We start from the raw sequence: 24,262 nt of genomic DNA, 5'->3' as shown, positions 1-24,262 counted from the left end.
CTTGTGCTGCCAGGTGGCAAGAAGTTAAGACTGCACAAGTTCAATCCATATGGGTTTGGATTTGTCATTAATCGTGTCTTATGATTACGGTTTTGACAAATTCACATGGATAAGAACACATACACCATAAAATCTAAGGGTCATAAGGTTTCTCTCCTATTCATGAAAATGATGGTGAGGAAACACTTCCACCAACTAGATTTGAAACAAATAGCAAAGATCCAAACAACAGAGACTATGATTACAACATCCCTTTTCACAGTTCTAAAAATTTTTAGATACACCTGTGAGCTATCTAAGATAAGGTGTATGATCTTGATAAAGTCTTATCAAGGCAATCTCGTCTTAGAAATCTGAACTTTGGTAAGAAAGTCAGTAAAGTATTGACTTCTAGAAGTCCAGCTGATTTCTGAGTACATGTCAAAGCTAATGGGAGCATAAGTGTTATGCTAATAATCATCATGTTAGTGGGAGCATGATAATTATGATAAAGGTTGCAAGTTAGCAATATTAATTATAGAAAAACATAAGTTTCAATTTGTGGAGTTGCAAGGGTTAAAAAGTTGTTTTGCTATAATTAAGGGAGAGGAAATTATACTTCATTTCAATTCTAAAAGCTTAGATTGAGGTTTTAATCATCTTTAGTCAAGTTTGTGTTGGAATGGCTCAACATAAGTAAATTCAATATATGGGTCTATTATTTGCGTTCTAAAATTTGATTATGAATAAGACATCCCTTTTCCTAATCTGAATTATGAGAACTTGGCAAATAGAAATATTGTAGCAAAAGCATTGGTCCAGTATCATGTCTTTATGTGAGACATCATGAATTGTGTCCCATATGCTTCGGATATAGGATCGATTGCATGTGTTATAATATTCATCCTTTCTAAAATTTTCAAATGCCTGGGGCATTAAGAGGGAAAAGGTCTAGAAGTGGATATGACTAACATGATTAAGCAATTGTCGAGGACAATCTAAGGTTTACCAAGGATTGGTCAGGGACAGTTGGAAGTATAATGTTAACTTTTTGAAGGACCATATTAACATATTTTGAAAAGAGGCAACTCTTGTTCAGAAGTGATAGTCAAAATAGGAACGTTTCATAGGTGGAAGTTATTAAATCTATGTAAGATTAAAAAAAACTTAATGCAAGAGGGATGATTCCCATGGAATTGATCTCCATTAGAATACTCTGTAATGTCTTTTGATAAGTCTTTGTGACTTTGTGCATAATCATTACAAGAGGATCAATGCATATAAGTTTAAAATCTAAAAGATTTCAATAAATGATAGGAATGTGGAATTCTTACATTTTCGATAAGGATTTGGGAGTGTGAAATTAGAATCATTGAAATTATGTTCAATTGGTTTATTTCACAAAGTAAGGAACATAGAAAAATATAGAGTGCATACTTAGTGTATGGCAAAGCTATTGTTTAGAAAAACATAGTGTACATGCTTAGAGCATGGGACAACTAGTGTTTTTAATTCAAGTATAAAGTTGATAAAACCGAAACAATGAATAATGAGTAATCAGTATGGTGATAAATAAAAGGTGTTTTATTTATATTCATAGGTTTTGATACCATATTAGATTCAATTATTCTTGTGTTTCATTTTGCATGTTTTGACTTCCAGAATAAACTAGGTCATTCTTCCCGAATGACTAAGTTATTCAAACCATCCACAGTTGGTCATATGTTGGAAGTAGATATGAATCAAGACTATCATGGGTTGGCTTGTAGAGGTCTAAGATGTTTGACAAATTAGTGCTACAACACTCATGAGTGCTCATAAGTTCTAAGTATTGGATTCAACCCGCGCTCATTGGAATCACTTCATGGATTTTATCGCGAGTGATCATGAGACGATAATATCCTATATTCTTCAAACCTAGAGATATGAGTTGTTACTATGAGTTGGTTGTACATTGATTGAACGAAAACACATTGGTAACTCAATGTTATTAAACGTGCATTTGTGTATGATTCAACAAGTAGTAGAACAAGCTATATGAGTTGAATTTTATCCATTCCTTTTACCTTCGGGATAAAAGTGATATTTGTGGGCCCCTCGATGATTTAACGATGACACATCTGAGTGCTTGGCCAAGCCAGGATTGATTTGATCTGTTCAATCTATCAGTCGTCATAAATCGGAAATTGGGAAACAACAAATGGACAGAGAGAATGATTTATAATCAATGTCTCAGTCCATATGATATCTAGAATGGAGGAATATATGATCCCTTATCTAATGGATAAGTCATTGACAAAGTTCAGAGTTCATCGACAAGGTCAGAGTTCGACAATGGCTTTTGAGAGCTACGATTGCCAGTTAGATTTTGAAATCTTACTCAATAATAGTTTTAGACTTATCCAAGTGGGAGACTGTTGGATTAGTGTCTAAGTCCATAACTATAATTGGTATGTACTTGACCCGACTCGGCATGGTCCATTTGGGTTGCATGGCATCGGAACATTTGGATAGACTATTTATGAGAAGAGGACATTTGTGACATATTAATATATTATAAGTTCTAATATATTAATATGAAATCATGTCATTCAATTAGTATTGATCAAGAATTAATTTGGACTTAATTTAGTGATCAAAAGAGACTAATTAAATATATGGGAATTGATTGTCTAAATCATTAATTCTTATATATGTGGGCTTATGATCCAAGATTCCTTATGTTGGGTTTAACCCATGTGGTGACCCATGGATACTCCATGGAGGTTAAAACCCATGGATCATAAGGAATGGGTAAAGTCATGAGTTACATGGTGTAACCCTAATAGCCACACTTTATAAAGACCCTTTTAGCTCAAGAAATTAGCACTAGTGATACATGTGTGAGGGCTAGCCGATTTGAGCATGAAGTGTCTTCTTCTCATGGTAATTCCAAGTGTTGATAATGTTGTGTGAACCATTTGAGGTGTCACACTTGGGGCACTAGGCTCTCGAGCATCATGGAGTCAAGCTACATCAAAATGTATGTATTATAACTTTTATATTACCCAAGTATCAAAAGATTGTGTGCTAGATAGGGTAATACCTTGGAATATTCATATTTGCATGTATAATAGAGAGAACATAGATCCAAGGTATTTAGGGTTGCATGTACACCATACGAGTGTTAGAATGCTCAAAAACCCAACAGATACGACCCTCTAATGATTCATTGAAGACTCTCGACATGCATAATGGCTTAAACAATCTGCAATATTGCCTGAAAAACCCTGACTCCCTCTTCCTGCCAAAGTACATGCGATGGAACATGAGCTTCCCCAATCACCGAGTGGGGGCAATTCGCTCTGCTATGACCAGGTTGATGACAATGATGACACAACTCTACCTCCAATGTGAATTTTTGGTGGATGTGACCCTTCCATCCACACTTGTCGCACTTAGACCTGTTGCGAACTTCCTCATGTTCCCCTTCATCCTTCGTGAAACCCCACGACCCTTCGGGCCTCTGACACCAACTATGGCAATGTCTAACTGGTCAGATCGCCAAGCCAGACCATGAGTCCGCTTCCTCATTCCCAGATGCCTATCCAAACCTATCTCTTGCTCCCGTGTTACCCCGACTATCCCTTCAACCATCTGAATAGCCGAGGTCCGACCCTCGAACCTGGCGACCAATTTGTCAGTGACACGCCTAATGATGTCATGTAACTCCTCGTGAAAGACTCGCGATATCTCCATGACAATCCAAAAATGTGGTTGATTCTCTTAAATACATGGTGCATAACCTACCTCCGATCCCGAATGACAAGAGTTAACAATAGGATCTTCCTTCCTGAAGGAACATATGGATCCACAAGTCTTGGGCTCAAAATGAGCCCCCAACAGCCCTAATACAACCTCGGCCCGAAATTCCCTGAGATAACCATCCAAGAACTCCAAATTCCCTTCCTTGGCTGAACCAAAGACCACCAAGGTCCAATCTGAAGCACTGTGATAAATCTCCAATGAGATGAACTCCCAAGACCTCACATCGTTCGACTCAATACCTCCTACTGAGCCAAAACTAGAACCTAAACCTCATTCCTAAGTGCTCAACACCATACTAAAAACAACATGAAAGAGATCTGAATATACCCACGAATTCTCATCTCATAGGCTTCCTATATTCTCCAAGACTTTCCTTGATTAGAGTATGGATCCTATGCTTCTATTAGTATAGGCCCAATACTATCTTCCACACCTATCCATACCTTCCTAAAGAATCCTCCCGAATCCTCTAAGTCACCTTCGCAAATCCAAACAACAACACTCGCTAACCAGCACGACAAATCCCACTGAAGCAAACCCTAGGCTTTCCTAGGTTCCCGATCTCACCCTGCCATCAGCTGCTGAAGAACTCCTCATAATGTCAGGTTTCGATACGAAGCTACATTACACTAAGAGACTAAAGGAGATGTAGATCACTAGTATAAATGAATGTAAGGTCTGTTTATGCTTATGTTTCTGTATTTGATGATGGCATCCCAAAGTTTTAATATAAACAAAATACATTTCTTCGGAATTGCTTTGATAATATGTGTGTGTGTGTGTGTGTGTGTGTGTGTATATATATATATATAATGTTTTTCTGGGAACAAATTCTGGAATATTATTCTTTAAAAATGATACTCTGATTTTCAAATAAGCATAAATAATTTTTTTAAAATGACCGTAAATTTAAGGATGTCACAAAAACCCCCATAGAATTTTGTACACAAAATTCTTTGGTAAACTCCACTTACATGGTAATCTTTGGTAAACAGAGAAAGAAGATTTAACTCTCACAGATGGTGCTTAAGCTTAAAACACTATCTTGTACTAAGTTTAGAAATCAATTAAGGGTAAAATGGAGATGTTAAACGATAAAATAGTCAATTTGAACCATTCCTGATTCTATCCAATAACACAAACACATTGCTGGTAAAAAAAACATAATGATTTGCAAAAGGAGCAGATTAGTACCTGATTTTGAAGTTGACACAAACACAATGAGTTGGAGCTGGAGAAATGACCAACAATTAAGAAAACATCGATCATATGGTACTGATAAGAATTATATCTATGTGAAATATACTGTGAAGATTTAAACCAATTTCTTCCTTAGGATTTATCGCAATACACACTCAAGAAATGAAAATAAAAGAAAAAATTGAAAATATAAACCTTGGAATTTTCAGTTACTCCACCAATTGAAAAATAGTCAAAACACCTTATTGGGGAGGAAAAGTGGCATATATTATAAAACCTCTAATTTTTCGATAAACCTTCACTAAAATCGTAATGAAAAGTAAACTCGATAATAGATAAGAATAAGATGAGTCTTTCTTGAAATCATCAGATGTGTGAAGCGATTGATATTTCTCATTCATCTAACAAAAACACATCCAACCTAAATCATCTACAAAACAATGATAAAATAGTATTGGAAAATAAAATTAATTTGAAGCAATTAATTTACCTTCTTCTCTTCAAGCTTGCTGGGACCAAAAAATTGAAGACTCTTTTCCCTTTTTCTCTCGATAATCCATATCTAGTGCATTTCAAACAAAAAATACAATCTGAACAGTCTAATCATACAACCAACTAAAGATGATTTGCATGATGTTTTCGCATATAATTCCTAAATCAAACACATACATATTGAGATTTGAAAAGCAATTGGCTGACCTGACTATGTTGAGGTAATCCTTTTCCCCACCCCTACCGATCTCCTTCTCCTTCTGCTGCTGCTGGATACCTTTCTACCCCTTTTTTTTTTTACCATAGACACCTACGTAGAGATTTCAATCGCTCTCTCTATCTACTCTTCATTCCAATATCGTTTAAAACACCTAAAATATATGAAGTCATGAAGACGATCTACAGAATCGAATCAAATTTTGAGTTCCTGATTTTTTGTTGATGTGATGAATTATTGTTGATTTCATGCATCTTTCGTATCAAACCGAAATTAATCAAAAGAAAAATTCAAATTTCTCCACAAAATCAGGAAAGTAGATTATGGAATTACCTTATTTCATTCTGCTGAAAAGTAGGAACAGGTTATATCCTCGATTGAAAGGGCAAAGATGGAAAAACACATTGATGTTTAGAGCGGGAAAATTCGACTGGGTGCTTAGGAATTGCCACATGGCAAAAAAATACTTATTTATTAGATTAGGGGATTTATATATATTTTTTAACTAACTCATGTAATAAATGAGTCTTACACCTAATAACCTAATAAAAGAATAGTCGTTTATGCCAAGGGTCATTTCTTCTGGAGCTTTTGACAAGTGTCGTTTTTCTAGAGCTTTCTCCACGCTAAATCTTTTCCGATCAATTCCTCAAATCCCATAAAATCTGCTAAAATTTTAATTGGATTTCAAAATTCCAACCAAAATCTTGGCACGAATTCCCAATTTTCTCTATATCTAGGGTTTTAATTTGACATGGTGGAGTCCAATGGTTCTCGTTCGTAACCCTTTTCACTCTCACATGACTATTTTATTTAGCTTAGAAAACAAAAGAAGTAATGCTCAATCTCCCTAATCGGCCATCATCACTCTCTATAGACAACCAAGCTTCATCTAATCAAAATGCTACTTTCACCACACAATCGTAAATTTTGTTTTAGGGCTTCGTTGGTATACAAATCAATTCGTTGATTTTCTGATTTTAGCTATTTTGTAAGTCGATACATTAATGATATATAAATCACAATTCATACAGATACCAAATATTTCATTATTTCCCAGAGTTGTTTCACCCACAAAAGTCTCATCTCCTTCTGGATTTTACTATATTTAGTTTCTTAGGTATACCCATTGATGTGTAACCTTTTTAATTATGTTATGGACTTGAGAAGCATTGGCTGTTTTCTTCCCAGGTTAAATACAAAAAGACGATTTTCCAGTTTTATTACAGGTTATAGAAGAAGCACCCGAAGTGTTTGGCGAAGTGTCTCAAAGAAAGCTTGACCCAAGTTCACTACTATCACCTCTCATCTGGTATCAATTTCCCTTTCTCATGTGATGGATAATGATAAACATGTATTTGACGTCTCTCTCGCTCTCTGTAAACCATATTTGTATATATGTGTATATTTGGTATGCCTGCAAATTTGTTATCAATATACAGGATGGATGATAACATGATTTTAATACTTAGTACCATTATGGTTCAATGTAATCTTGTATCGTTTCCAGTTTCCCAACATGTTATCTTTGTCCAAAGCGATGAATAGTAACTTATAGTTATTTTGGTTGGACTTGAATTACATACTAAAAGGTCTATCACATCCTTATATTATGGTAACCATACATTAAATAAGATTTGTGCACTAGTCAGATTACTAATACATATTATCAATTTCAGATGAGATGACAAGGGTCTGGATAATTCAAAGGACAAAATTATAATCATTTTATTGTTATTGATTTATGTCAGGTAGTATGAATTAACTTGGAAAAAAGATTGTAATTTATATCATTGTGAGATTAAATGTTATATATAAAAAGTAATAAATAAAACTCAACACGTTTTGACTAATGTTTTGTTGTCATGCATCCTTGTTAATGCTACTTGGTTTTCTTTAAGCTTAGGGTAATTGTTCTGTACTTAAAAGCTACTTAGACGGATGCAATCTAGGGGTAATTTGGGAAACTCAGCAAAACAAGGGGGATTCTTTGGTAGTGAAATCACAACGTTGGTATTTTTGCTTTGGTATAATACTATAATTTGGTATCATTTTTATTTTTTATTTTTATTTTTTAAGTTTAACATTATATGTGAATATTTAAGTTATAAGGAACATTTTTGTTCTTTTGTGTATTAGTAGAATATTAGTTTCCATGATGATATTTAAATTATTTTAGCATTCCACTTTCAGTTTTACATGCAAGATAAATTTTGAAAGTTTAGTTTATGAAAAACTGAAAGTGGAATGCTAAAATAATTTAAATGTCATCATAGAAACTAATATACTGGTAATACATAATTACATAAGCAGTCCTTATAAATTAAAAATTTACATATGATGTCCCTAAGAAATTAGTTACAAATACGGATAGAAAAAATGGTCTTTTTTATTTAAAAATTGCTTATAACTTTATTAAACGTGACCACAGTTATACAATTCTACTTTTGTTTATTGGTAAATCATAGCCGCATACATACTCAAATAGATAGGTCACTGTTATAGCAAGAAATAAAACCTACTTTAATTATTTTTAAACGTAACATGTAAGATATCGTGTTTCAAAGTGCTTGATTATAATAAGGAAAACTGAAAGCGGAATGCTAACAATATTAATAAAAAAATCAACCGTGTAGCACACGAGTTATAACCTAGTATTAGTAATATATCAAGAATACAAGTTTTTAATATAGCTTAAAGACACCTTATAGAAAAAAAAAAAAAAAAAAACATAATTCATTTCATATTATAAATAGTATATTATAAATAGTAAATTAAGGTGCAACATAAGATAACAAACAATCACTTACTAGTTATTTCATGATTCGAAAGGTTTGGTTTTCTTACATTTGCTTGCAGTATCCACCTATTAACAATGTTGCCATATGTTTATTCATTTTAATTTTGTAATTGGTCATTTCAACATTTGTAATTTGTCATTTCTTACATCCAAATTATTCGGTTACCATGAGAAACAACACAAATAGTAAACAGGAACACGAACATCCAAGCAAACTAACAAATTTTGAAATTGAAATGTTCGATGGTCCAAGTTTGTAGAAGAATTATCAAAAAGATGCTTGGCCCCTTGGAACAATTGGGATTTCAAAATAAAACCCTACATAATGGAAAATTGATATGTTAAGCCAGGTAAATCACAAAATCAAGATATTATTACTTGTTTGAAACTAAAAAAATAATTAGTATCACTATAACCGTTGAAAACCAGTAGGAACCTAGAAGATGATATGATTCTTATTCTATTCTTATTACCGTTCATGCTTTTGCAGTTTACAATGTGCATCAACTCAAGCTTGTCATAAAAAACTGGTAATACTTGTTTTTTTTCTTATTTATGATTCTTACATTGGTTATGATTCTTATTCCTATCTATTGTTTAGGTTTGACAAAAATGATGGCATTGGCAGTGGCGGCAGCAGTGGTGGCCACCGCGGTCGTAAAGGCTTTGGCCGTTGCGGTGGCGGCCACCGCAGTAGCGGTAAGAGATTGGTTTTTTTCTTATTTATTATTCTTACATTGGTTATGATTCTTATTCCTATCTATTGTTTAAGTTTGACAAAAATGGTGGCATTGGCAGGGGTGGCCACCGCGGTCGCAAAGGCTTTGGCCGTTGCGGCCACTGCAGTAGCGGTAAGAGATTGTTTTTTTTTTCTTAAATGTTTAATCCTTGCTTCATATCAACTAACCTTATTTTAACCACTGAAGTCACCAAGAAATTATTTTCTGATCATGCTCTACCGCTCGGGAGAGCTGAGGTGGGAGACACTGTTACACCACGAGCAGGGGTGCACAAAGGCAAACATGGGAGGGTTATCAGTATCGAAGGAGGTAAAATGCATGTCGAACTATAGAGTGGGAGGAAGCCAGTATTGAGTTGCAAGTGTTTAAATTTTTATTGCTTATTAAAGAACTATGTCTTCTTATTACATAGTTAAAATAATATTGGTCCTCAGTTTTTGCAGATAGCAAGTCGACTACTTTAGAGATCATTAAGAAAAAGTCAAAGGGCAGATACTTGTTTTTGTTTAATTTTTATGTTAAGGTTTTTATCTTACTTATGATTTGTTCTTTTGTTTAGTGGTGGCAGCACTTATGGTAGCGAGGTTAAACGCCGCCGTGGTGGTCCTGGTGATGGAGGTGGAGGCCATGATGATCATAGTGGTTTCAGTGGCGGGGATGTCAAACGTTCCAAGCTTCACTAATAATGTAGAATTTTGAGAAAAGAATTAGTTTTGATCAAAGTGAGATCTAGTTATTTTTTTTATTTTTTTGTGTTCTTAATCATATTATACCCTAAATTTAGATTGTGGTTTTCTATGATCCTAAAACAATCCTATTTTTACCATTTTGAATTTTGCCAAAAATCCCTTTTTAACCAAAATTATCTCATTTTATTCAATTTTTACTTACAAAATGCTTATTTTGCACCATTTTTTATATGATACCAAAAATAGCTTATAATTTAGAAGCTGTTTTCTAAGTTTTGACATCATATAAAAAATGGTGCAATATAAGTATTTTGCAAGTAAAAATTGAATAAAATGAGGAAATTTTGGTCAAAAATGGATTTTTGGCAAAATTCAAATGGTAAAAATGAGATTGTTTTAGGATCATAGAAAACGACAATCTAAGTTTAGGGTATAATATGATTACGAACACAAAAAAATAAAATAAGTACTAGATCTCACTTTGATCAAAACTAATTCTTTTCTCCAAATTCTACATTATTAGTGAAGCTTGCAACGTTTGACATCTCCTCCACTGAAACCACCATGATCATCATGGCCTCCACCTCCATCACCAGGACCACCACGGTGGCGTTTAACCTTGGTACCACAACTGCTGCCAACACTAAACAAAAGAACAAATCATATGATAAAAACCTTAACATAAAAATTAAACAAAAACAAGTACCTACCCTTCGGCTTTTTCTTAATGATCTCCAAAGCAGCGGACTTGCTATCTATAGAAATTGAGGACCAATATTCTTTTAACTATGTAATAAGAAGGCATAGTTCTATAATAAACAAAAAAAAAGTTAAAACACTTGCAACTCAATACTGGCTTCCTCCTACTCTGTAGTTCGACATGCATTTTACCCACTTCGATATTGATAACCCTCTGATGTTTGCCTTTATGCAGCCCTGCCCGTGGTGCAACAATGTCTCCCACCTCAACTCTCCCGAGCGGTAGAGCATAATCAGCAAATAATTTCTCAGCGACTTCAGCGGTTAAAGCAAGATTAGTTGATATGAAGCAAAGATCAAACATTTAAGGAAAAAAAAACAATCTCTTACCGCTACTGCGGTGGCCGCCACCACTATAAGAGCCACCACAGCGGTCACCACCACGTCCAGAGCCTTTGCCACCACTGCTGCCGCCACTGCCACTTCCGCCGCGGTGGCCACCACCGCTGCCGACACTGCCACTGCAACCTCCATTGCCACCATTGTTGTCAAACCTAAACAATAGATAGGAATAAAAATCATAACCAATGTAAGAATCATAAATAAGAAAAAAAGCAAGTATCACCAGTGTTCTGTGACAAGCTTGAGTTGCTGCACATTGTAAACTGCAAAAGCATGAACGGTAATAAGAATTACTTTTGGAAGTAATTCAACTATTCTGGTTCCATTTCATTTCCCCTCTTTTGGAGTCGCTCCTGCATTAATTTTGAGTTTTGATTTCCAAGATTTCTCATCAAATTACTCAAATTTTCATCACTCGCACATGACATCAAAAGCAGTATATAATAGTTTTGATATAAAAAATTATGATATTAACACTTCAGGAGATTTCTTAACACTACGCCAAATTTTAAAAAAATAAGTCCTTTGCCATTTATTACATTTTAACCGTTTAGAATAATTATAAACTAGTGTTATACCCATCCGGTGGACACGTTGAACAATATAAAAACAAATCATTTCAATACCAATCCGTACTGTATAAAAGTAATTTAGTAAAAATTTTAAAAATATTAAACTTTTTCCATGCAAGTGCGAGTGACGAGACTTTTCATTTTAGTTTTGAGAAATTATCCGATTTTAGTTTGAGATATCCTCCATTGTGAGAAAAATATGTGAAAGCAATGCATATCATAAAGTTAAAAATAGAAATAGTTGTAATTTAGTTACCTTTAATCTCCAAAGCACTTTTAATAGTTATAATGAAAAGTAGGTATTTTTATCAAGATGAAGACTGTTAATTGTGATACATTGAAATTATGAACACTTACATTTATACCATTTATAGATGAATCAGATAATGGTCCTTTAACTTTATCCAATTAAAAAAATAATAATAAAAAAAAAAATAAACATTTCCTTTCATCAAAAACCTTGAAACATCTCGCCAAAATCTTCGAAAAACGACCCTTGCAAATATTGTCCTGGACATAGAGATTTTGCAGAAAGACAGATGGTTTTCTGATTATTTGAAGGAAAAATGAACTATAATGTGGTTTTGTGTGAAAAAAGGAAATGTAAATCTGTATGTTATGTTCAAAAACTGAGACCAAATTACCATTAGGGGTGACCTTATAGATCTAAATCTTAGCATTTTTCTTTTAAAAATTGATTGTTGCAATTGCTACACCAGATAAACACGAAATTAAATCTTCATAAATAGAAGTCAAAAAATATCGAACAACTGAAGGGTGTTGTCTTAAAATGAAATTACCATTTGAGTTTTTATCAAGTAATAAGAAGTTAAAAATCAAAATTATCACTTTGGTATTAGTTATTAAAGTAGAAAATCATAACAATCTCAAAACAAAACCAATTAACCTTTAAGAATTTCTATCCAATCGAGAAGCTAAAATTGGAACTTAAATCAAAATAGGGGAAATGTTGATATTCGAATGGTGTGAAGAGAGAAATCGATGGGAAGTATATGAACTACAGAGGAAATTTCAGACCAAAAAGAAGCATTAGTAGTTAGAATTAGGGAATACCTGAAGAAAAGTCCGCCATTGATGACGACCATGGAGATATAGGAGGCACAACAGGAGATAGAGCTCGTAATATGAAGAAATGAAATTAGGGTTCAAGCCCTTATCTTCAATCAATCTTCAATTTTCAGTAAGCAAGATCGGTTGTCTGCCTGAGATTATATAGTCGCCTATGGTAATTGCTTAGACGGTTTAGAAATACGAAGAATTGCGAATGTGGAGAAGAAAGGTTTTTTCTGTGGAGCTATGAATCCAGTACAGTTAACGGGAAGTGGTTGATTTCTAGCAATAGTGTATTGCAGTTCTTCAATAAAACCGATTTTCAAGGAAACCAATTGAATGGTTGGGGAAGGAGACAACCGACCGACTGTGAACGTGGAGAGAAGGAGGAGGAATCATGGGGACGACGGCGGAAGGGCAGAAACCTGCTGAGACTAAACGGACAGTTTTAGACTCACCCTCTACAATAGTAAATAGTATAAAGAATAATATTAACAATAGTATAAAGAATAATATGAAGTGGCTTAAGTTAGGGTGTAAGTGAAGCGAGTTACTCGTGAGTTATTCGGGATCGACTCGTTAAAAGTTCGGCTCGAGATCGAATTAAACGAGCATGGGTCGAGCTCGAGCTTAAACATGAGGCTCGTTTATTCAACGAGCTCGAACCGAGCTTCAATTAATGGGCTCGCGAGCCAAAACGAGCATCTATATATATATATATATATATATATATATATATATATATATATATATATATATATATATATATATATATATATATATATATATATATATATATATATAAGCTCGTTTAGGATCAATTAGGCTTGCGAGCCCACTAAATTGTTCACGAGCCGAGCTCGAGCTTGGTCAGACTTGGGCTCGACTCAGCTCGTTTACAGCCCTAGCCGGATCACACAGACAAACCCCAGCTGCTGGATGCCAGATCCTCGAACTATCAAACATCAAAACAACACCAAGTAAGAATTGGGTGCCAATACATAACCATAAATCCATACTTAGGGTAAAATACTATTTTACCCCTAACCTAGCTTGGTCCAAGACCAAGACCCAAACTCAAACTTTGGAGGCCTAAAAGCTAAATAATCAATCAAGGCCCAATTATGACCCAATTTTCCAAATTGGGCCCAAATCCCTTACATGGGACTTACCCTAAAGGAAGTTTGAGATTTTGGGTTAAGGAAGTTTGAGATTTTGGGAACTATAATACATGACATTATGGGTTAAGGAAGTTTGAGATTTTGGAAGTTTAATGATATCATTAGAGATATGAATGCTTTGCTACAAATAAATATGAGTTATTCACAAGCGTGACATGTAGAGAATTTGCTTTAGGATTAATGATGGGGACCCCCGAAGAAAGTTTCTCCAAACTTCCAGTTTATTTTCACAATCTGAAGAATCATAATCCTGGTATTGTGGCGTACATAAAACTGATTCGAAGGATCGTTTTGAGTATTCATTTTTCGCTATTGGATGCGCGGTAATATATTTTTAAATATATTTGTTATTTTCTTAAATGTTTATAAACAAATTATATTGTTGATATATTAATGGTTTTTATATTGTTATTGGCTTATTGTAGATACGTGCTTTCAGAGAGTGTTGTAGAAAAATTATTATTATGGATGGTGCTCATTTGAAGGGAAAGTACAAAGGCATCATCTTGTATGTAGTAGCCATGTATGGAAACAATCAGATATTGCCTATTGGGTATGGAATTTTCCTAAAAGAGACTACGGATTCTTGGACACGGTTTCTTGAAAAGCTACATGAATGCATTGGTGATATGGAATGTCTGACAACGGTCACAGATAGGGCACCCGTAATTGTTGTACGCATTCAAAATGTTCTTGCAAATGCTCAACATTGATTGTGTGGTTTTCATCTAATAGGAAACATAGTCTACACCTTTGAAAAAAAAATTTGTTTTGGAAGTTGGTAAGAGCTTACAAAACCATTGAGTTTGAATTCTATTAGGGGAGACAGTGTAATATAAGAGATGATGTAGCGACATATCTCAGTCAAATTCCACATGAGAAATGGACCAGAGCGTATTGCCATACCATGAGGTATGATTATATGACCTCAAATAGTGCGGACTCCGTGAATGTTGTATCAAACAAAGCAAGGAAGTTGCTTATATTACCACTTCTTGAGTTCTTTCACGCACTTATGCAGAAAAGGTTTTACAAACGGCGTATTGCTAAAGGTATGACTATGTTTAATTTTAAATTATATGATAAATGTCATATATAATAATATATGTTTGTTTTAACAGAAAAAAGTACATCAATACTTACAAAGTGGGTTGAAGATACGGTTAAAAAAAAATAAAGAAGGGATTCAAGGATGGTCGGTATCGGTGTTGACAATACAACATATCAAGTGTATGACTTCAAAAGTGGCGGCATAGTGAATTTGAGGGAAAAGACTTGTTCTTGCAAATATTGGCAACTAACTGGTTTGTCATGTGGTTATGTGATAATGGTTTTAAAGCACTTGCAAAATGATCACTGTGGGCATATGGCTATAGATGCTTATAAAATTGAAACATATCAAAGAACGTACGAGAAATTCGTATACCCTCTTTCATAGTGATTGGGAGGTTCCGAATGACCTTATGGTTGTTAACCCTCCTGTGATGGAATACATCAAGTCGGTAGACCAAAAAACACCAATCGTATTCCCTCTTATGGTGAGGAACCAAAAATAAGAAGGTGTAGTGGATGTCATAACACAACTCATAATGCAAAGACGTGTAAGAAAATCATTCCAAATAACCAAAGTAAAAGTAAAAAACATATTGGGGCGTCAGGAAGTGGGACAAAAGCAACAAAAAAAGAACCGATGCAAGCTAGGAAACCAATGGACACAACAGACCGAACATCAATGGCAGCAATAGCCAGACAACCAATGGACACAACAGATTGAACATCAATGGCAGCATGAGCCACATAACCAATGGACGCAAGGGACCGAATACCAACCGCAGGAAGAGCCATTGAACTAATGGTAGGGTTGCACCGAGTACCAATGGTAGCAAGAGCCAGGTAACCAATTGATGCAAGTGACAATAAACCTAGGGACACAAGCAACAGAAACCCATGGCTGGAATACGAAAACATATCAAAGTTTCTGTGGTTCGATTTGAATGATTGGAGTTTATTTCAAACTATGTTTTTTATGAAGGTTGTATGTTTATGTTTTCTAATGTATGTTTTGTAACCTACTTAAAGTATGTTTATTATTCAAAATACCGGTGTGTGTAATTTTATAAAAAGAAAACATGGAATATTTGTATAATTTTTTTTATTAAACACACAACTTTTTTAAACTGGTAATTAAATAAGAAAAATGACTGAAAAACAACTATGTGGATTACCAAAAAACTCTGCGGATTCTGTAACAATTATGAGGATTCCCAAATAGTTTTGCGGAATAAATAATATAAAATCACTTTACCATGTGTATCCTTTCATCGATTATATACTATTTCTTCTTCATTTCAATTTTTTGAAAAATTAACCCTTATATTTTCCCTCATAATGACTTCCATACCATGGAGCGCTGAGGATAACCTTTGTCTAACTCGTACATATATTAATATCCACAAGACCATCAGGTTGAATAACCCAAGTTATTGGACCCGTTTAACTTATGTCTTCAACGTTGACCCTCAAACTGCCCCAGAAAACTACCGTAACACCGTTGACATCAGAATAAAATGGTATGAATTAAAAACATAAGTCTTGGTTTTCAACAATCTTTATACCAAAATTGATGATGCACGTCCAAATGAAGATGAGTAAGTTATCCTAGATGCGGCTAAAGCGGAATACATATCCATTAGTGACGGGTTAGAATTCGAGTTTGAAGGCCTTTGGAATCTTTTAAATGATCTCCCGTATTTTTAATTTGTATTGCGTTTGTAGAATGATATTTTAATGTAGTTTGTTTTTATTAAGTTATTTATATGCACCGGTGTGTATTACGTTATTTATATGCATTTGGTTTGTATTAGGTTATTTACGGAACCAGTTGAGTTAACTTCTACTTTATTCCAAAGAACATAAAATACAAAACAATACAAATACATGGAAAACATACATCAGTAGCAAACATATTACATAAAACATTTCACATAAAAAACCCTTCTACATGAAATACTGGTGGTTCTTAACCAGATTCCAAGCGTCCACATACTCGAAGTCTTTTCCCTCATGCTTGAAAATTTAAAGATCTAGAACCATTTCTAGAAGAGCTTCCTCGTTTGAGTAATAATAATTACTACTATTTTAAAGATGATGATACCATCGATTGAACCATGTGATTTTGTTCTTTAACTCCATCCACTTACTAAGAATCTCTACTTGTACCCGATATTCTCCTTGTCCAAATGAGAGGTTGAACATATCTGTTATATGGATCCATTCATCACCTCCAAGGTAATTAGGGGTAACCATTGTTGTTACACCTTCAAAATTGTTCAACCAACATCGTATTATAACCATCACCTCTCTTGTCATCCATGGACGTGGAGTATCGGACGATGATGTTGCATTCGTAGAAGTTGGTGCATTGGATGCTATTTCTATATTTTTCAATACCGGGGTGAGTTGATACAATATTTAACCATTATGACAATTTATACACTAATCTGTAGAGGTGTACACTGATCCGCAGAGGTATACACTGATCCGCTGATAACAATTCTGTGGATTCCCACACAGTTCTGTGGATTGATATTAAACATAAGTTCATTATTTTTAACATTTTTTGTTAAATTTTTTACATCATAATCACATAAGGTATTATTGTATTAAAAAATGACATTAATAAACAAAAACAAAAATTTTAAAAATTAAAAAAACCCAAGATCCGCAAAGGTGTTCCGGTTCCTCAGAGGCTTTAGTCCATCCGCAGAGCACCCTCTGCAGATCCTATGGTCATTTTTCAAAACTTTAATTTTCATTGTTAAAAGGTTAAAACATACCCCCAAATTTGGTTATTTGCCGATTCTCTCTCTCTCTCTCTCTCTCTCTCTCTTTCTATATATATATATATATATATATATATATATATATATATATATATATATATATATATATATATATATAAGGTTAGGTTCATGTGAGATGACCTAATTTTGTGAGACCGTGAGACGCAATCCTAGCCGCTCATTTAGTAGATGAAACAAAAACATTTTTAAAATGCAAAATAATTGAAGATTTTCGAAAAAAAATTTCCAATATTGTTTTCAGAATATATATTTTCCAAAAAATAAAAAAATAAAAAAATTAAATACAAAATATATATTTTTTACATATTTGAGTAGAATATTTAGAATATTCTACATATCTGTCAAATCTAGTAGAATATTCTAAATATTCTAAAAATCATTTTACAAATGTACAGTGTAATATTCTATTAGAATATTTTACGTATTTTTTTAAAAAAAAACGATAATTTTCTTTTATTTTTTATTATTTTTATTTTTTTAGGTAAATAAAGTTCCGAAAATTATAATTAAATTTTTTTTTTGGATTTTTTCCTTTTATTTTGCATTTTAAAATTATTTTTATATTTGGTCTCACGGTCTCATAAAATTAGCATGATTTTAAATGAACTTGAACCTATATATATATATATATGGAAAAATTCAATAGAGAACTATAATTATTGGTTCTTCAAAGAACCAATTCTTTTTTTCAATTTCTAGAACTTATTCTTTATCGAAAAAAAAATCTAAAAATATCTAAATTCATATATTTACATTGTGAATGCGAAAAATATTTTTCGGATTCACCGTATGAATCCGGATTCATATTGTGAGTTTTCAAAAATTTATATTGTGAATTTGACGTTAAAAAAAAAAAATTGATATCATTGGAAAAATGATAAAAAATTATGAATTTCTGTATTTTTAATTTTTTTTTGAATAAAAAATAAGTTCTAAAAATTAAAAAAAAAAAAAAAAAAAGATTGGATTTTTGATTCCTTGATTAATTATGGTTCTCTATTGAACCTCATCCTATATATATATATATATATATATATATATATATATATATATATATATATTAGGGGTGTTCGCGGTGCGGTTTAAAGCCAAAACCGCATCACATATGCGGTTTGAGTTTTTCGAAAACCACAAACCGCGCCGCGAACCATGTAAACCGCATTATGTGGTGCGGTGCGGTTTTAGGCGGTGTGGTGCGGTTTGAAGAATTATATATATGTTATAAAAGTATTATACGATATAATAAAAAAAAACATATAAAGAATTAACAAAAAAAATGTTTATGATAAATGACACATACAGAAGTTAAATTACAGAATTATCAATAATTTGAATGAAATAAAAACTTCATCTTAGTTATGAAATCAATTCAATCCATATCTTGCATCCTTCAATCTTCAATTTGTGCTTCGTTTATTTACATGTATGAGCAATTGGTTTTATATATATATATATATATATATATATATATATATATATATATATATATATATATATATATATATATATATATATATATATATATATATGTGTGTGTGTGTTGCGGTGCGGTTTGAACCGTGGTTTCATATTTAAAAATCGTAAACTACACTGCGTAGTGCGGTTTGATAAAATTAGAAACCACAAACCGCACCGCGAATGTTCGAAACCGCGTTATGCGGTGTGGTGCGGTGTGGTGTGGGCGGTTTATGCGGTTTGTGCGGTTTTCTGCACACCCCTAATATATATATATATATATATATATATATATATATATATATATATATATATATATATATATATATATATATATATATATATATATATATTGTAAATACGAATGAACATTATTAAAGCTAACCTATTTAATTTAGATATGTTCCGGATCGATGTTGACAATTGTGGAAGAAGTTCGGCGAGGCAATGATATGGTTTGTTGTGTGGGTGGTACAATGTAATTATAATCATAACGAAAACGAATGGTAAGGCTTAGAATCGACCATGTAGACAAGTAGAAGATACATCCCCCTCATTATCTTACGTATCCAATCTGCAAAGTTTTATCTTGTCTCCAACAGGGCCACGCCACACTAGCTTAGTGTGGTCACTTCGTCGTGTGAATATAAAACATAATTTTTGAACGGCTGAACATTAAAAAAATACGAATTACAAAGAAGTTCCTTTTGGAACCGACGAGAATATATTAAGAAACATCCCGTGCCTAGCAAATCACTAGACACAGGCAAAAACAAGAGAGTGCCAAAAAGATTATATAAAAATAAAGGTAGAAAGACATTAATCTAATTTACCCAAAGGATATGGACTTCTTTAGGGAAAATGACTTAAAAGGGTAATAATGTTTAAAAAACGTACAAAAAACATTATTATTCTTTTTTTAGTGAAAAAAATACCATTAAACCGGATATTATAGGTTAGCCGGTTAAAAGATTTATTAGAATAATTGTGCCCTTACCCTTCGTTATTTCCCCCAAAATCAAGGGTTCCTTTTTTCCTTCTACTTCGTTCGTTCATCCTTTCCACAAAATCACAATGGATTCGAAGTTCACAATCGAAGTAAATCATACAGGTTCTTTTCTCCCCAAACCGATTGTGTATTTCAATCCAGTAAAAATGGTTGTTAGCAATGTCGATGTCAGAAGCATGAGTTTCGTGGAGTTCATCTCGTATGTGAAGAACTTGGTCAAGGATGGAACAATCAATGTGTACTATTGTCTTCCACAACGTTCACTGAGAGATGCGTTAAGAGTCTTGGAAGATGAAAATGATTATGTTCGTTTCCTTGATGTTGGGCATGAGAATGGGGGTATGATCAATTTGTACATTGATCACAGTCAATATCCAGTAATGGAGTGGATTGAAGAAGAGATAGCTGAAGATGGATCAGTAGATGGTAATACGGATGATGATGATGTAGACTCTGAGCTTTCAGATGATGAGTTCGTGGAGCATGAGCCTGATGATGAAGTGATACAACTACAGCCATCTGATGATCCTTTCATTAGAAGAAAATTTTTCAAGCCTCCAAGAATTGTGGATGATGAGAAAGATGATAAGAAAGATGTCAAGAAAAATCTTCATAAGTATCCAGTTCATGATCCTAACCAAAAATGGGATACAATGTCTCCAATCTTAGGTATGAAATTCTGTGATCGTTATGAACTTAAGCATTTGTTAAGTAATTATGCTGTTGCTAATGGGTATAAACTATGGTATGAAAAAAATGATTCAACAAGATTATTAGTTAGATGTTGCAAAGGTGAAGAGAAGTCTAAATGCCCTTTTAGGTTGTGGGCAACTTGGATGAGTAAAGAAAGATCATTTCAGATTAAGACCTTAATCTCTGAACATAATTGTAGTAGGGCCTTAAATTTAGGTTCAATGGTCACATATAGTTGGATTGGAAAACAGTTAATAGAAACCATAATAGATAATCCAAGAATTAGTTAGAGGAAAATGGCAGCAGCAGTCCTTAGAGATTTTAATCTAAAAGTTAGTTTTGGACAGTGTAGAAATGCCAAAAAATTTGCAATGGATGAGATAGAAGGGAGCTTGGTGGCACACTATGAAAAGCTTAGAAGTTATGGTTTGGAGTTATTGAGGACTAATCCAGGTTCCACAGTGAAATTGGATGTGGATATCATGCCTGAATCTACAGTCCATTTTTCTAAGATGTATATTTGCTTGAAAGCTGTGAAGGATGGTTGGATTGAGGGGTGTAGAAGAGTGATTGGTGTAGATGGATGTTTTTTAAAGGGACTTTGTAGAGGTGAGGTAGTTTCAGCTGTTAGTAGGGATGCTAATAACCAAATGTATCCTCTAGCCTGGGCTGTTGTACCAGTTGAAAATAAGGCAAATTGGAAATGGTTTTTGGATCTATTACTTGAAGACATTGATATGGGACAAGGTAGAGGACTAACCATCATATCTGACCAACACAAGGTACTCAACTGTTTTTTCATAATAGTATTTCTATTTTATTTTTAACTTATAATGACATCAAAATGTTACTTAATAGGGACTGATTGAAGCAGTTAAGGAAAGAGTGCCAGAATGTGAGCATAGACAATGTGCCAGGCATGTTTATGCTAACTTCAAGAAAAAATTCTCAGGAGCAGAATATAGGAGACTTTTCTGGTTTGCTGCCAAGGCCACAACAACCACAAAATTTGAAGACATCATGAAGGAGATCAAACTGATTGACAATACTGCCTATGAACACCTGATGGAAAAAAACCCAAACACATGGCCCAGGGCATTTTTTAGGGAAGATAGTGGTAGTGATGCCATTGAAAATGGTGTATCAGAGTTATTTAATGCAGCTATTGTGGAAGTTAGAAAAAAACCAATAATAGCAATGTTGGAAGACATTAGAGTGTATGTGATGGAAAGGATGTTTACTCAGAAAAGGAAGGGACTGAAGTGGAACTTGGACATTTGTCCCTCAATAAGAAGGAAGATTGAGGACATGAAGAAAATACAGAGGTATTTATACATTATATATATATATATATACATACATACATATATGTTACATTTCATAACATGTGTATGTAGTTGACTTACATAACTTATATGTTACATTTCATAACAGGTTTTGGGGAGTAATTCCAAGTGGTTTTCATCAATATGAGAGTAGATGGTTGAATGAGGTGTATGCAGTTGACTTACATAAAAGAACATGTGGATGTAGATCATGGTAGCTGACAGGTATACCATGTGTACATGCTATTTCTGCAATCTTGTGCTTGAATGGGAATATAGAGGAGTATGTAGAAAATTGGTACACAACACAAATGTTTGGAAGCTGCTACAAGTATAATGTTAAGCCAATTAATGGACATGAAATGTGGCCAGCAAATGATATGAATACCATCTTACCACCAAAGCGTAGAAGATTGCCTGGCAGACCAAAGACAAACAGGAAGAAATGCATTTTAGAAAGAAGTGACAGACACACTGTCAGCAAAGTTGGGACCACTTCTAAATGCAATTTATGTTCCCAACCAGGTCATAACAAGAGGAAATGTCCTCTGAAACAGCTTAATGCAGTAGATGATTCAGATCTCTTTGATTACCATGAGCTATTTGAGGGTGAGGGGCAGGGTCAAGGGCAAGGACAGGGAGAAGGACAGGGACAAGGCCATGGGGAAGCTGAGGATGTTGGAGTTGATTTAGAGGATGAGGTTGGAGGTGATTCAGGGAAAGAAGTTGAAGGAGATTCAGAGGATGATTTAGAGATGCAGGTTGAACAACTAGTTGATGAAGAAGTGGTGAATCATCATGTGGTTGCTCCAACTTTGAAAAGGAGAAAGTGTGGTCCTTCTCAGAGGAACATAAAACTTCGGTTGAGGAGGAAGGTGGTGACCAAGGATGATACAGGGGGAAGTCTTGAAAATCCTGTAACACTCTAGGAGCAGTAATGGGGATAACTTTTGTTAGCTTTTTTTAGGGAATCTTTTGGTAAGTGCAGGACAACTTTTAGTAGGGAATCTTTTGTTAGGCACAACTTTTGATGTCTTGTTTACATTTAATTTAAAAACTGTTGAAGCTACATGTGATTAGGTGTAATGTGTATTTTGATAATGTATGTGGTTTGGTAATGTGTATATTTAATGTATGTGGTAATGTGTATATTTAATGTATGTGGTCCCACTTAGATAATGCATGTGGTTTGGTAATGTGTGTGTTTATATTTATGGACAAGGACAGAGACAAGGCCAATCCAATATGTGGTCCAACTTTATCCCATTGTATAAAACAGGAATCATTAATTCCATTTCAATATATAAACCAAGAATAGTTAATTCCATTCCAATATGTGGCCATTCCAATATATAAACCAAGAATCATTAATTCCATTTCAATATATAAACCAAGAATAGTTAATTCCATTCCAATATGTGGCCATTCCAATATATAAACCAAGAATCATTAATTCCTGGACAAGGCCATTCCAATGTGTGGTTTGGTAATCAATATTTCCATTCCATTCCAGGAATCAATGATTCCATTCTTGGAATCACAATGACAATTAACCAAAAATCATTAATTTCATTTCTATATACACAAAGATAATTAATCAGGAACCATTAATTCCAATCCTGTGTGAAGAATCAATATTAAGCAGTAATCAATATTTCCATTCCATTCCAGGAATCAATGATTCCATTCCAAGAATCACAATGACAATTAACCAAAAATCATTAATTTCATTTCTATATACACAAAGATAATTAATCAGGAACCATTAATTCCAATCCTGTGTGAAGAATCAATATTAAGCAATAACCAATAAATCCATTCCATTTCAGGAATCACTATTTCCATTCCAGTATTAAGCAGTAACCAATAAATCAATTCCAACACAAGACTTTTAGTTAACCAAACTTTCTAAATACATTACCAAAGTCATTACATTACAATTTCCATTTCATTTCAACATAACATACATACAAAACATAACAAAGAACAACAACATACAACATTTGAGATTCCAATATTTCCTAGTTAATTTATCCAAGTCTTTTCTGAAACTCATTGATTCTTTATC

At 33.6% G+C, this 24,262-nt stretch overlaps 2 protein-coding genes across 11 annotated transcripts; one reads left to right on the top strand and one right to left on the bottom strand.

Moving 5' to 3' along the window:
• Positions 1-8,564: 8,564 nt before the first annotated feature.
• LOC145031352 (uncharacterized) lies at positions 8,565-13,146 on the bottom strand. Of its 10 annotated transcripts, none has more exons than XR_013676923.1 (5): positions 12,672-13,146; positions 11,249-11,378; positions 11,014-11,177; positions 8,912-10,938; positions 8,565-8,813 (listed from the first exon to the last, which is right to left on the bottom strand). XR_013676923.1 is itself a non-coding variant. In XM_078979894.1 (4 exons), exons 2-4 carry the CDS (start codon positions 11,298-11,300, stop codon positions 8,658-8,660), a joined length of 372 nt encoding a protein of 123 aa, XP_078836020.1. In that variant the 5' UTR covers positions 11,301-11,378; positions 12,672-13,146; the 3' UTR covers positions 8,565-8,657. The 10 variants fall into 10 exon arrangements, 2 of the variants coding, with proteins under 2 accessions (XP_078836020.1, XP_078836021.1); XR_013676919.1 differs by having other exon boundaries at positions 11,249-11,288; XR_013676921.1 differs by having other exon boundaries at positions 8,932-10,938; positions 11,249-11,288.
• Positions 13,147-21,165: 8,019 nt separating this feature from the next.
• Positions 21,166-23,123, top strand: LOC145029974 (uncharacterized). The gene is made up of 4 exons (XM_078978418.1): positions 21,166-21,651; positions 21,728-22,194; positions 22,304-22,361; positions 22,413-23,123. Exons 1-4 carry the CDS (start codon positions 21,166-21,168, stop codon positions 23,121-23,123), a joined length of 1,722 nt encoding a protein of 573 aa, XP_078834544.1.
• The last annotated feature ends 1,139 nt before the right edge of the window (positions 23,124-24,262 follow it).

Source organism: Lactuca saligna, chromosome 2, assembly GCF_052625555.1.
Source record: "Lactuca saligna cultivar CGN05327 chromosome 2, ASM5262555v1, whole genome shotgun sequence".
Lineage (NCBI taxonomy): Eukaryota > Viridiplantae > Streptophyta > Magnoliopsida > Asterales > Asteraceae > Lactuca > Lactuca saligna.
The sequence above is the reverse complement of the archived record's forward strand: the minus strand, read 5'-3'. Positions and strand labels throughout refer to the sequence as shown.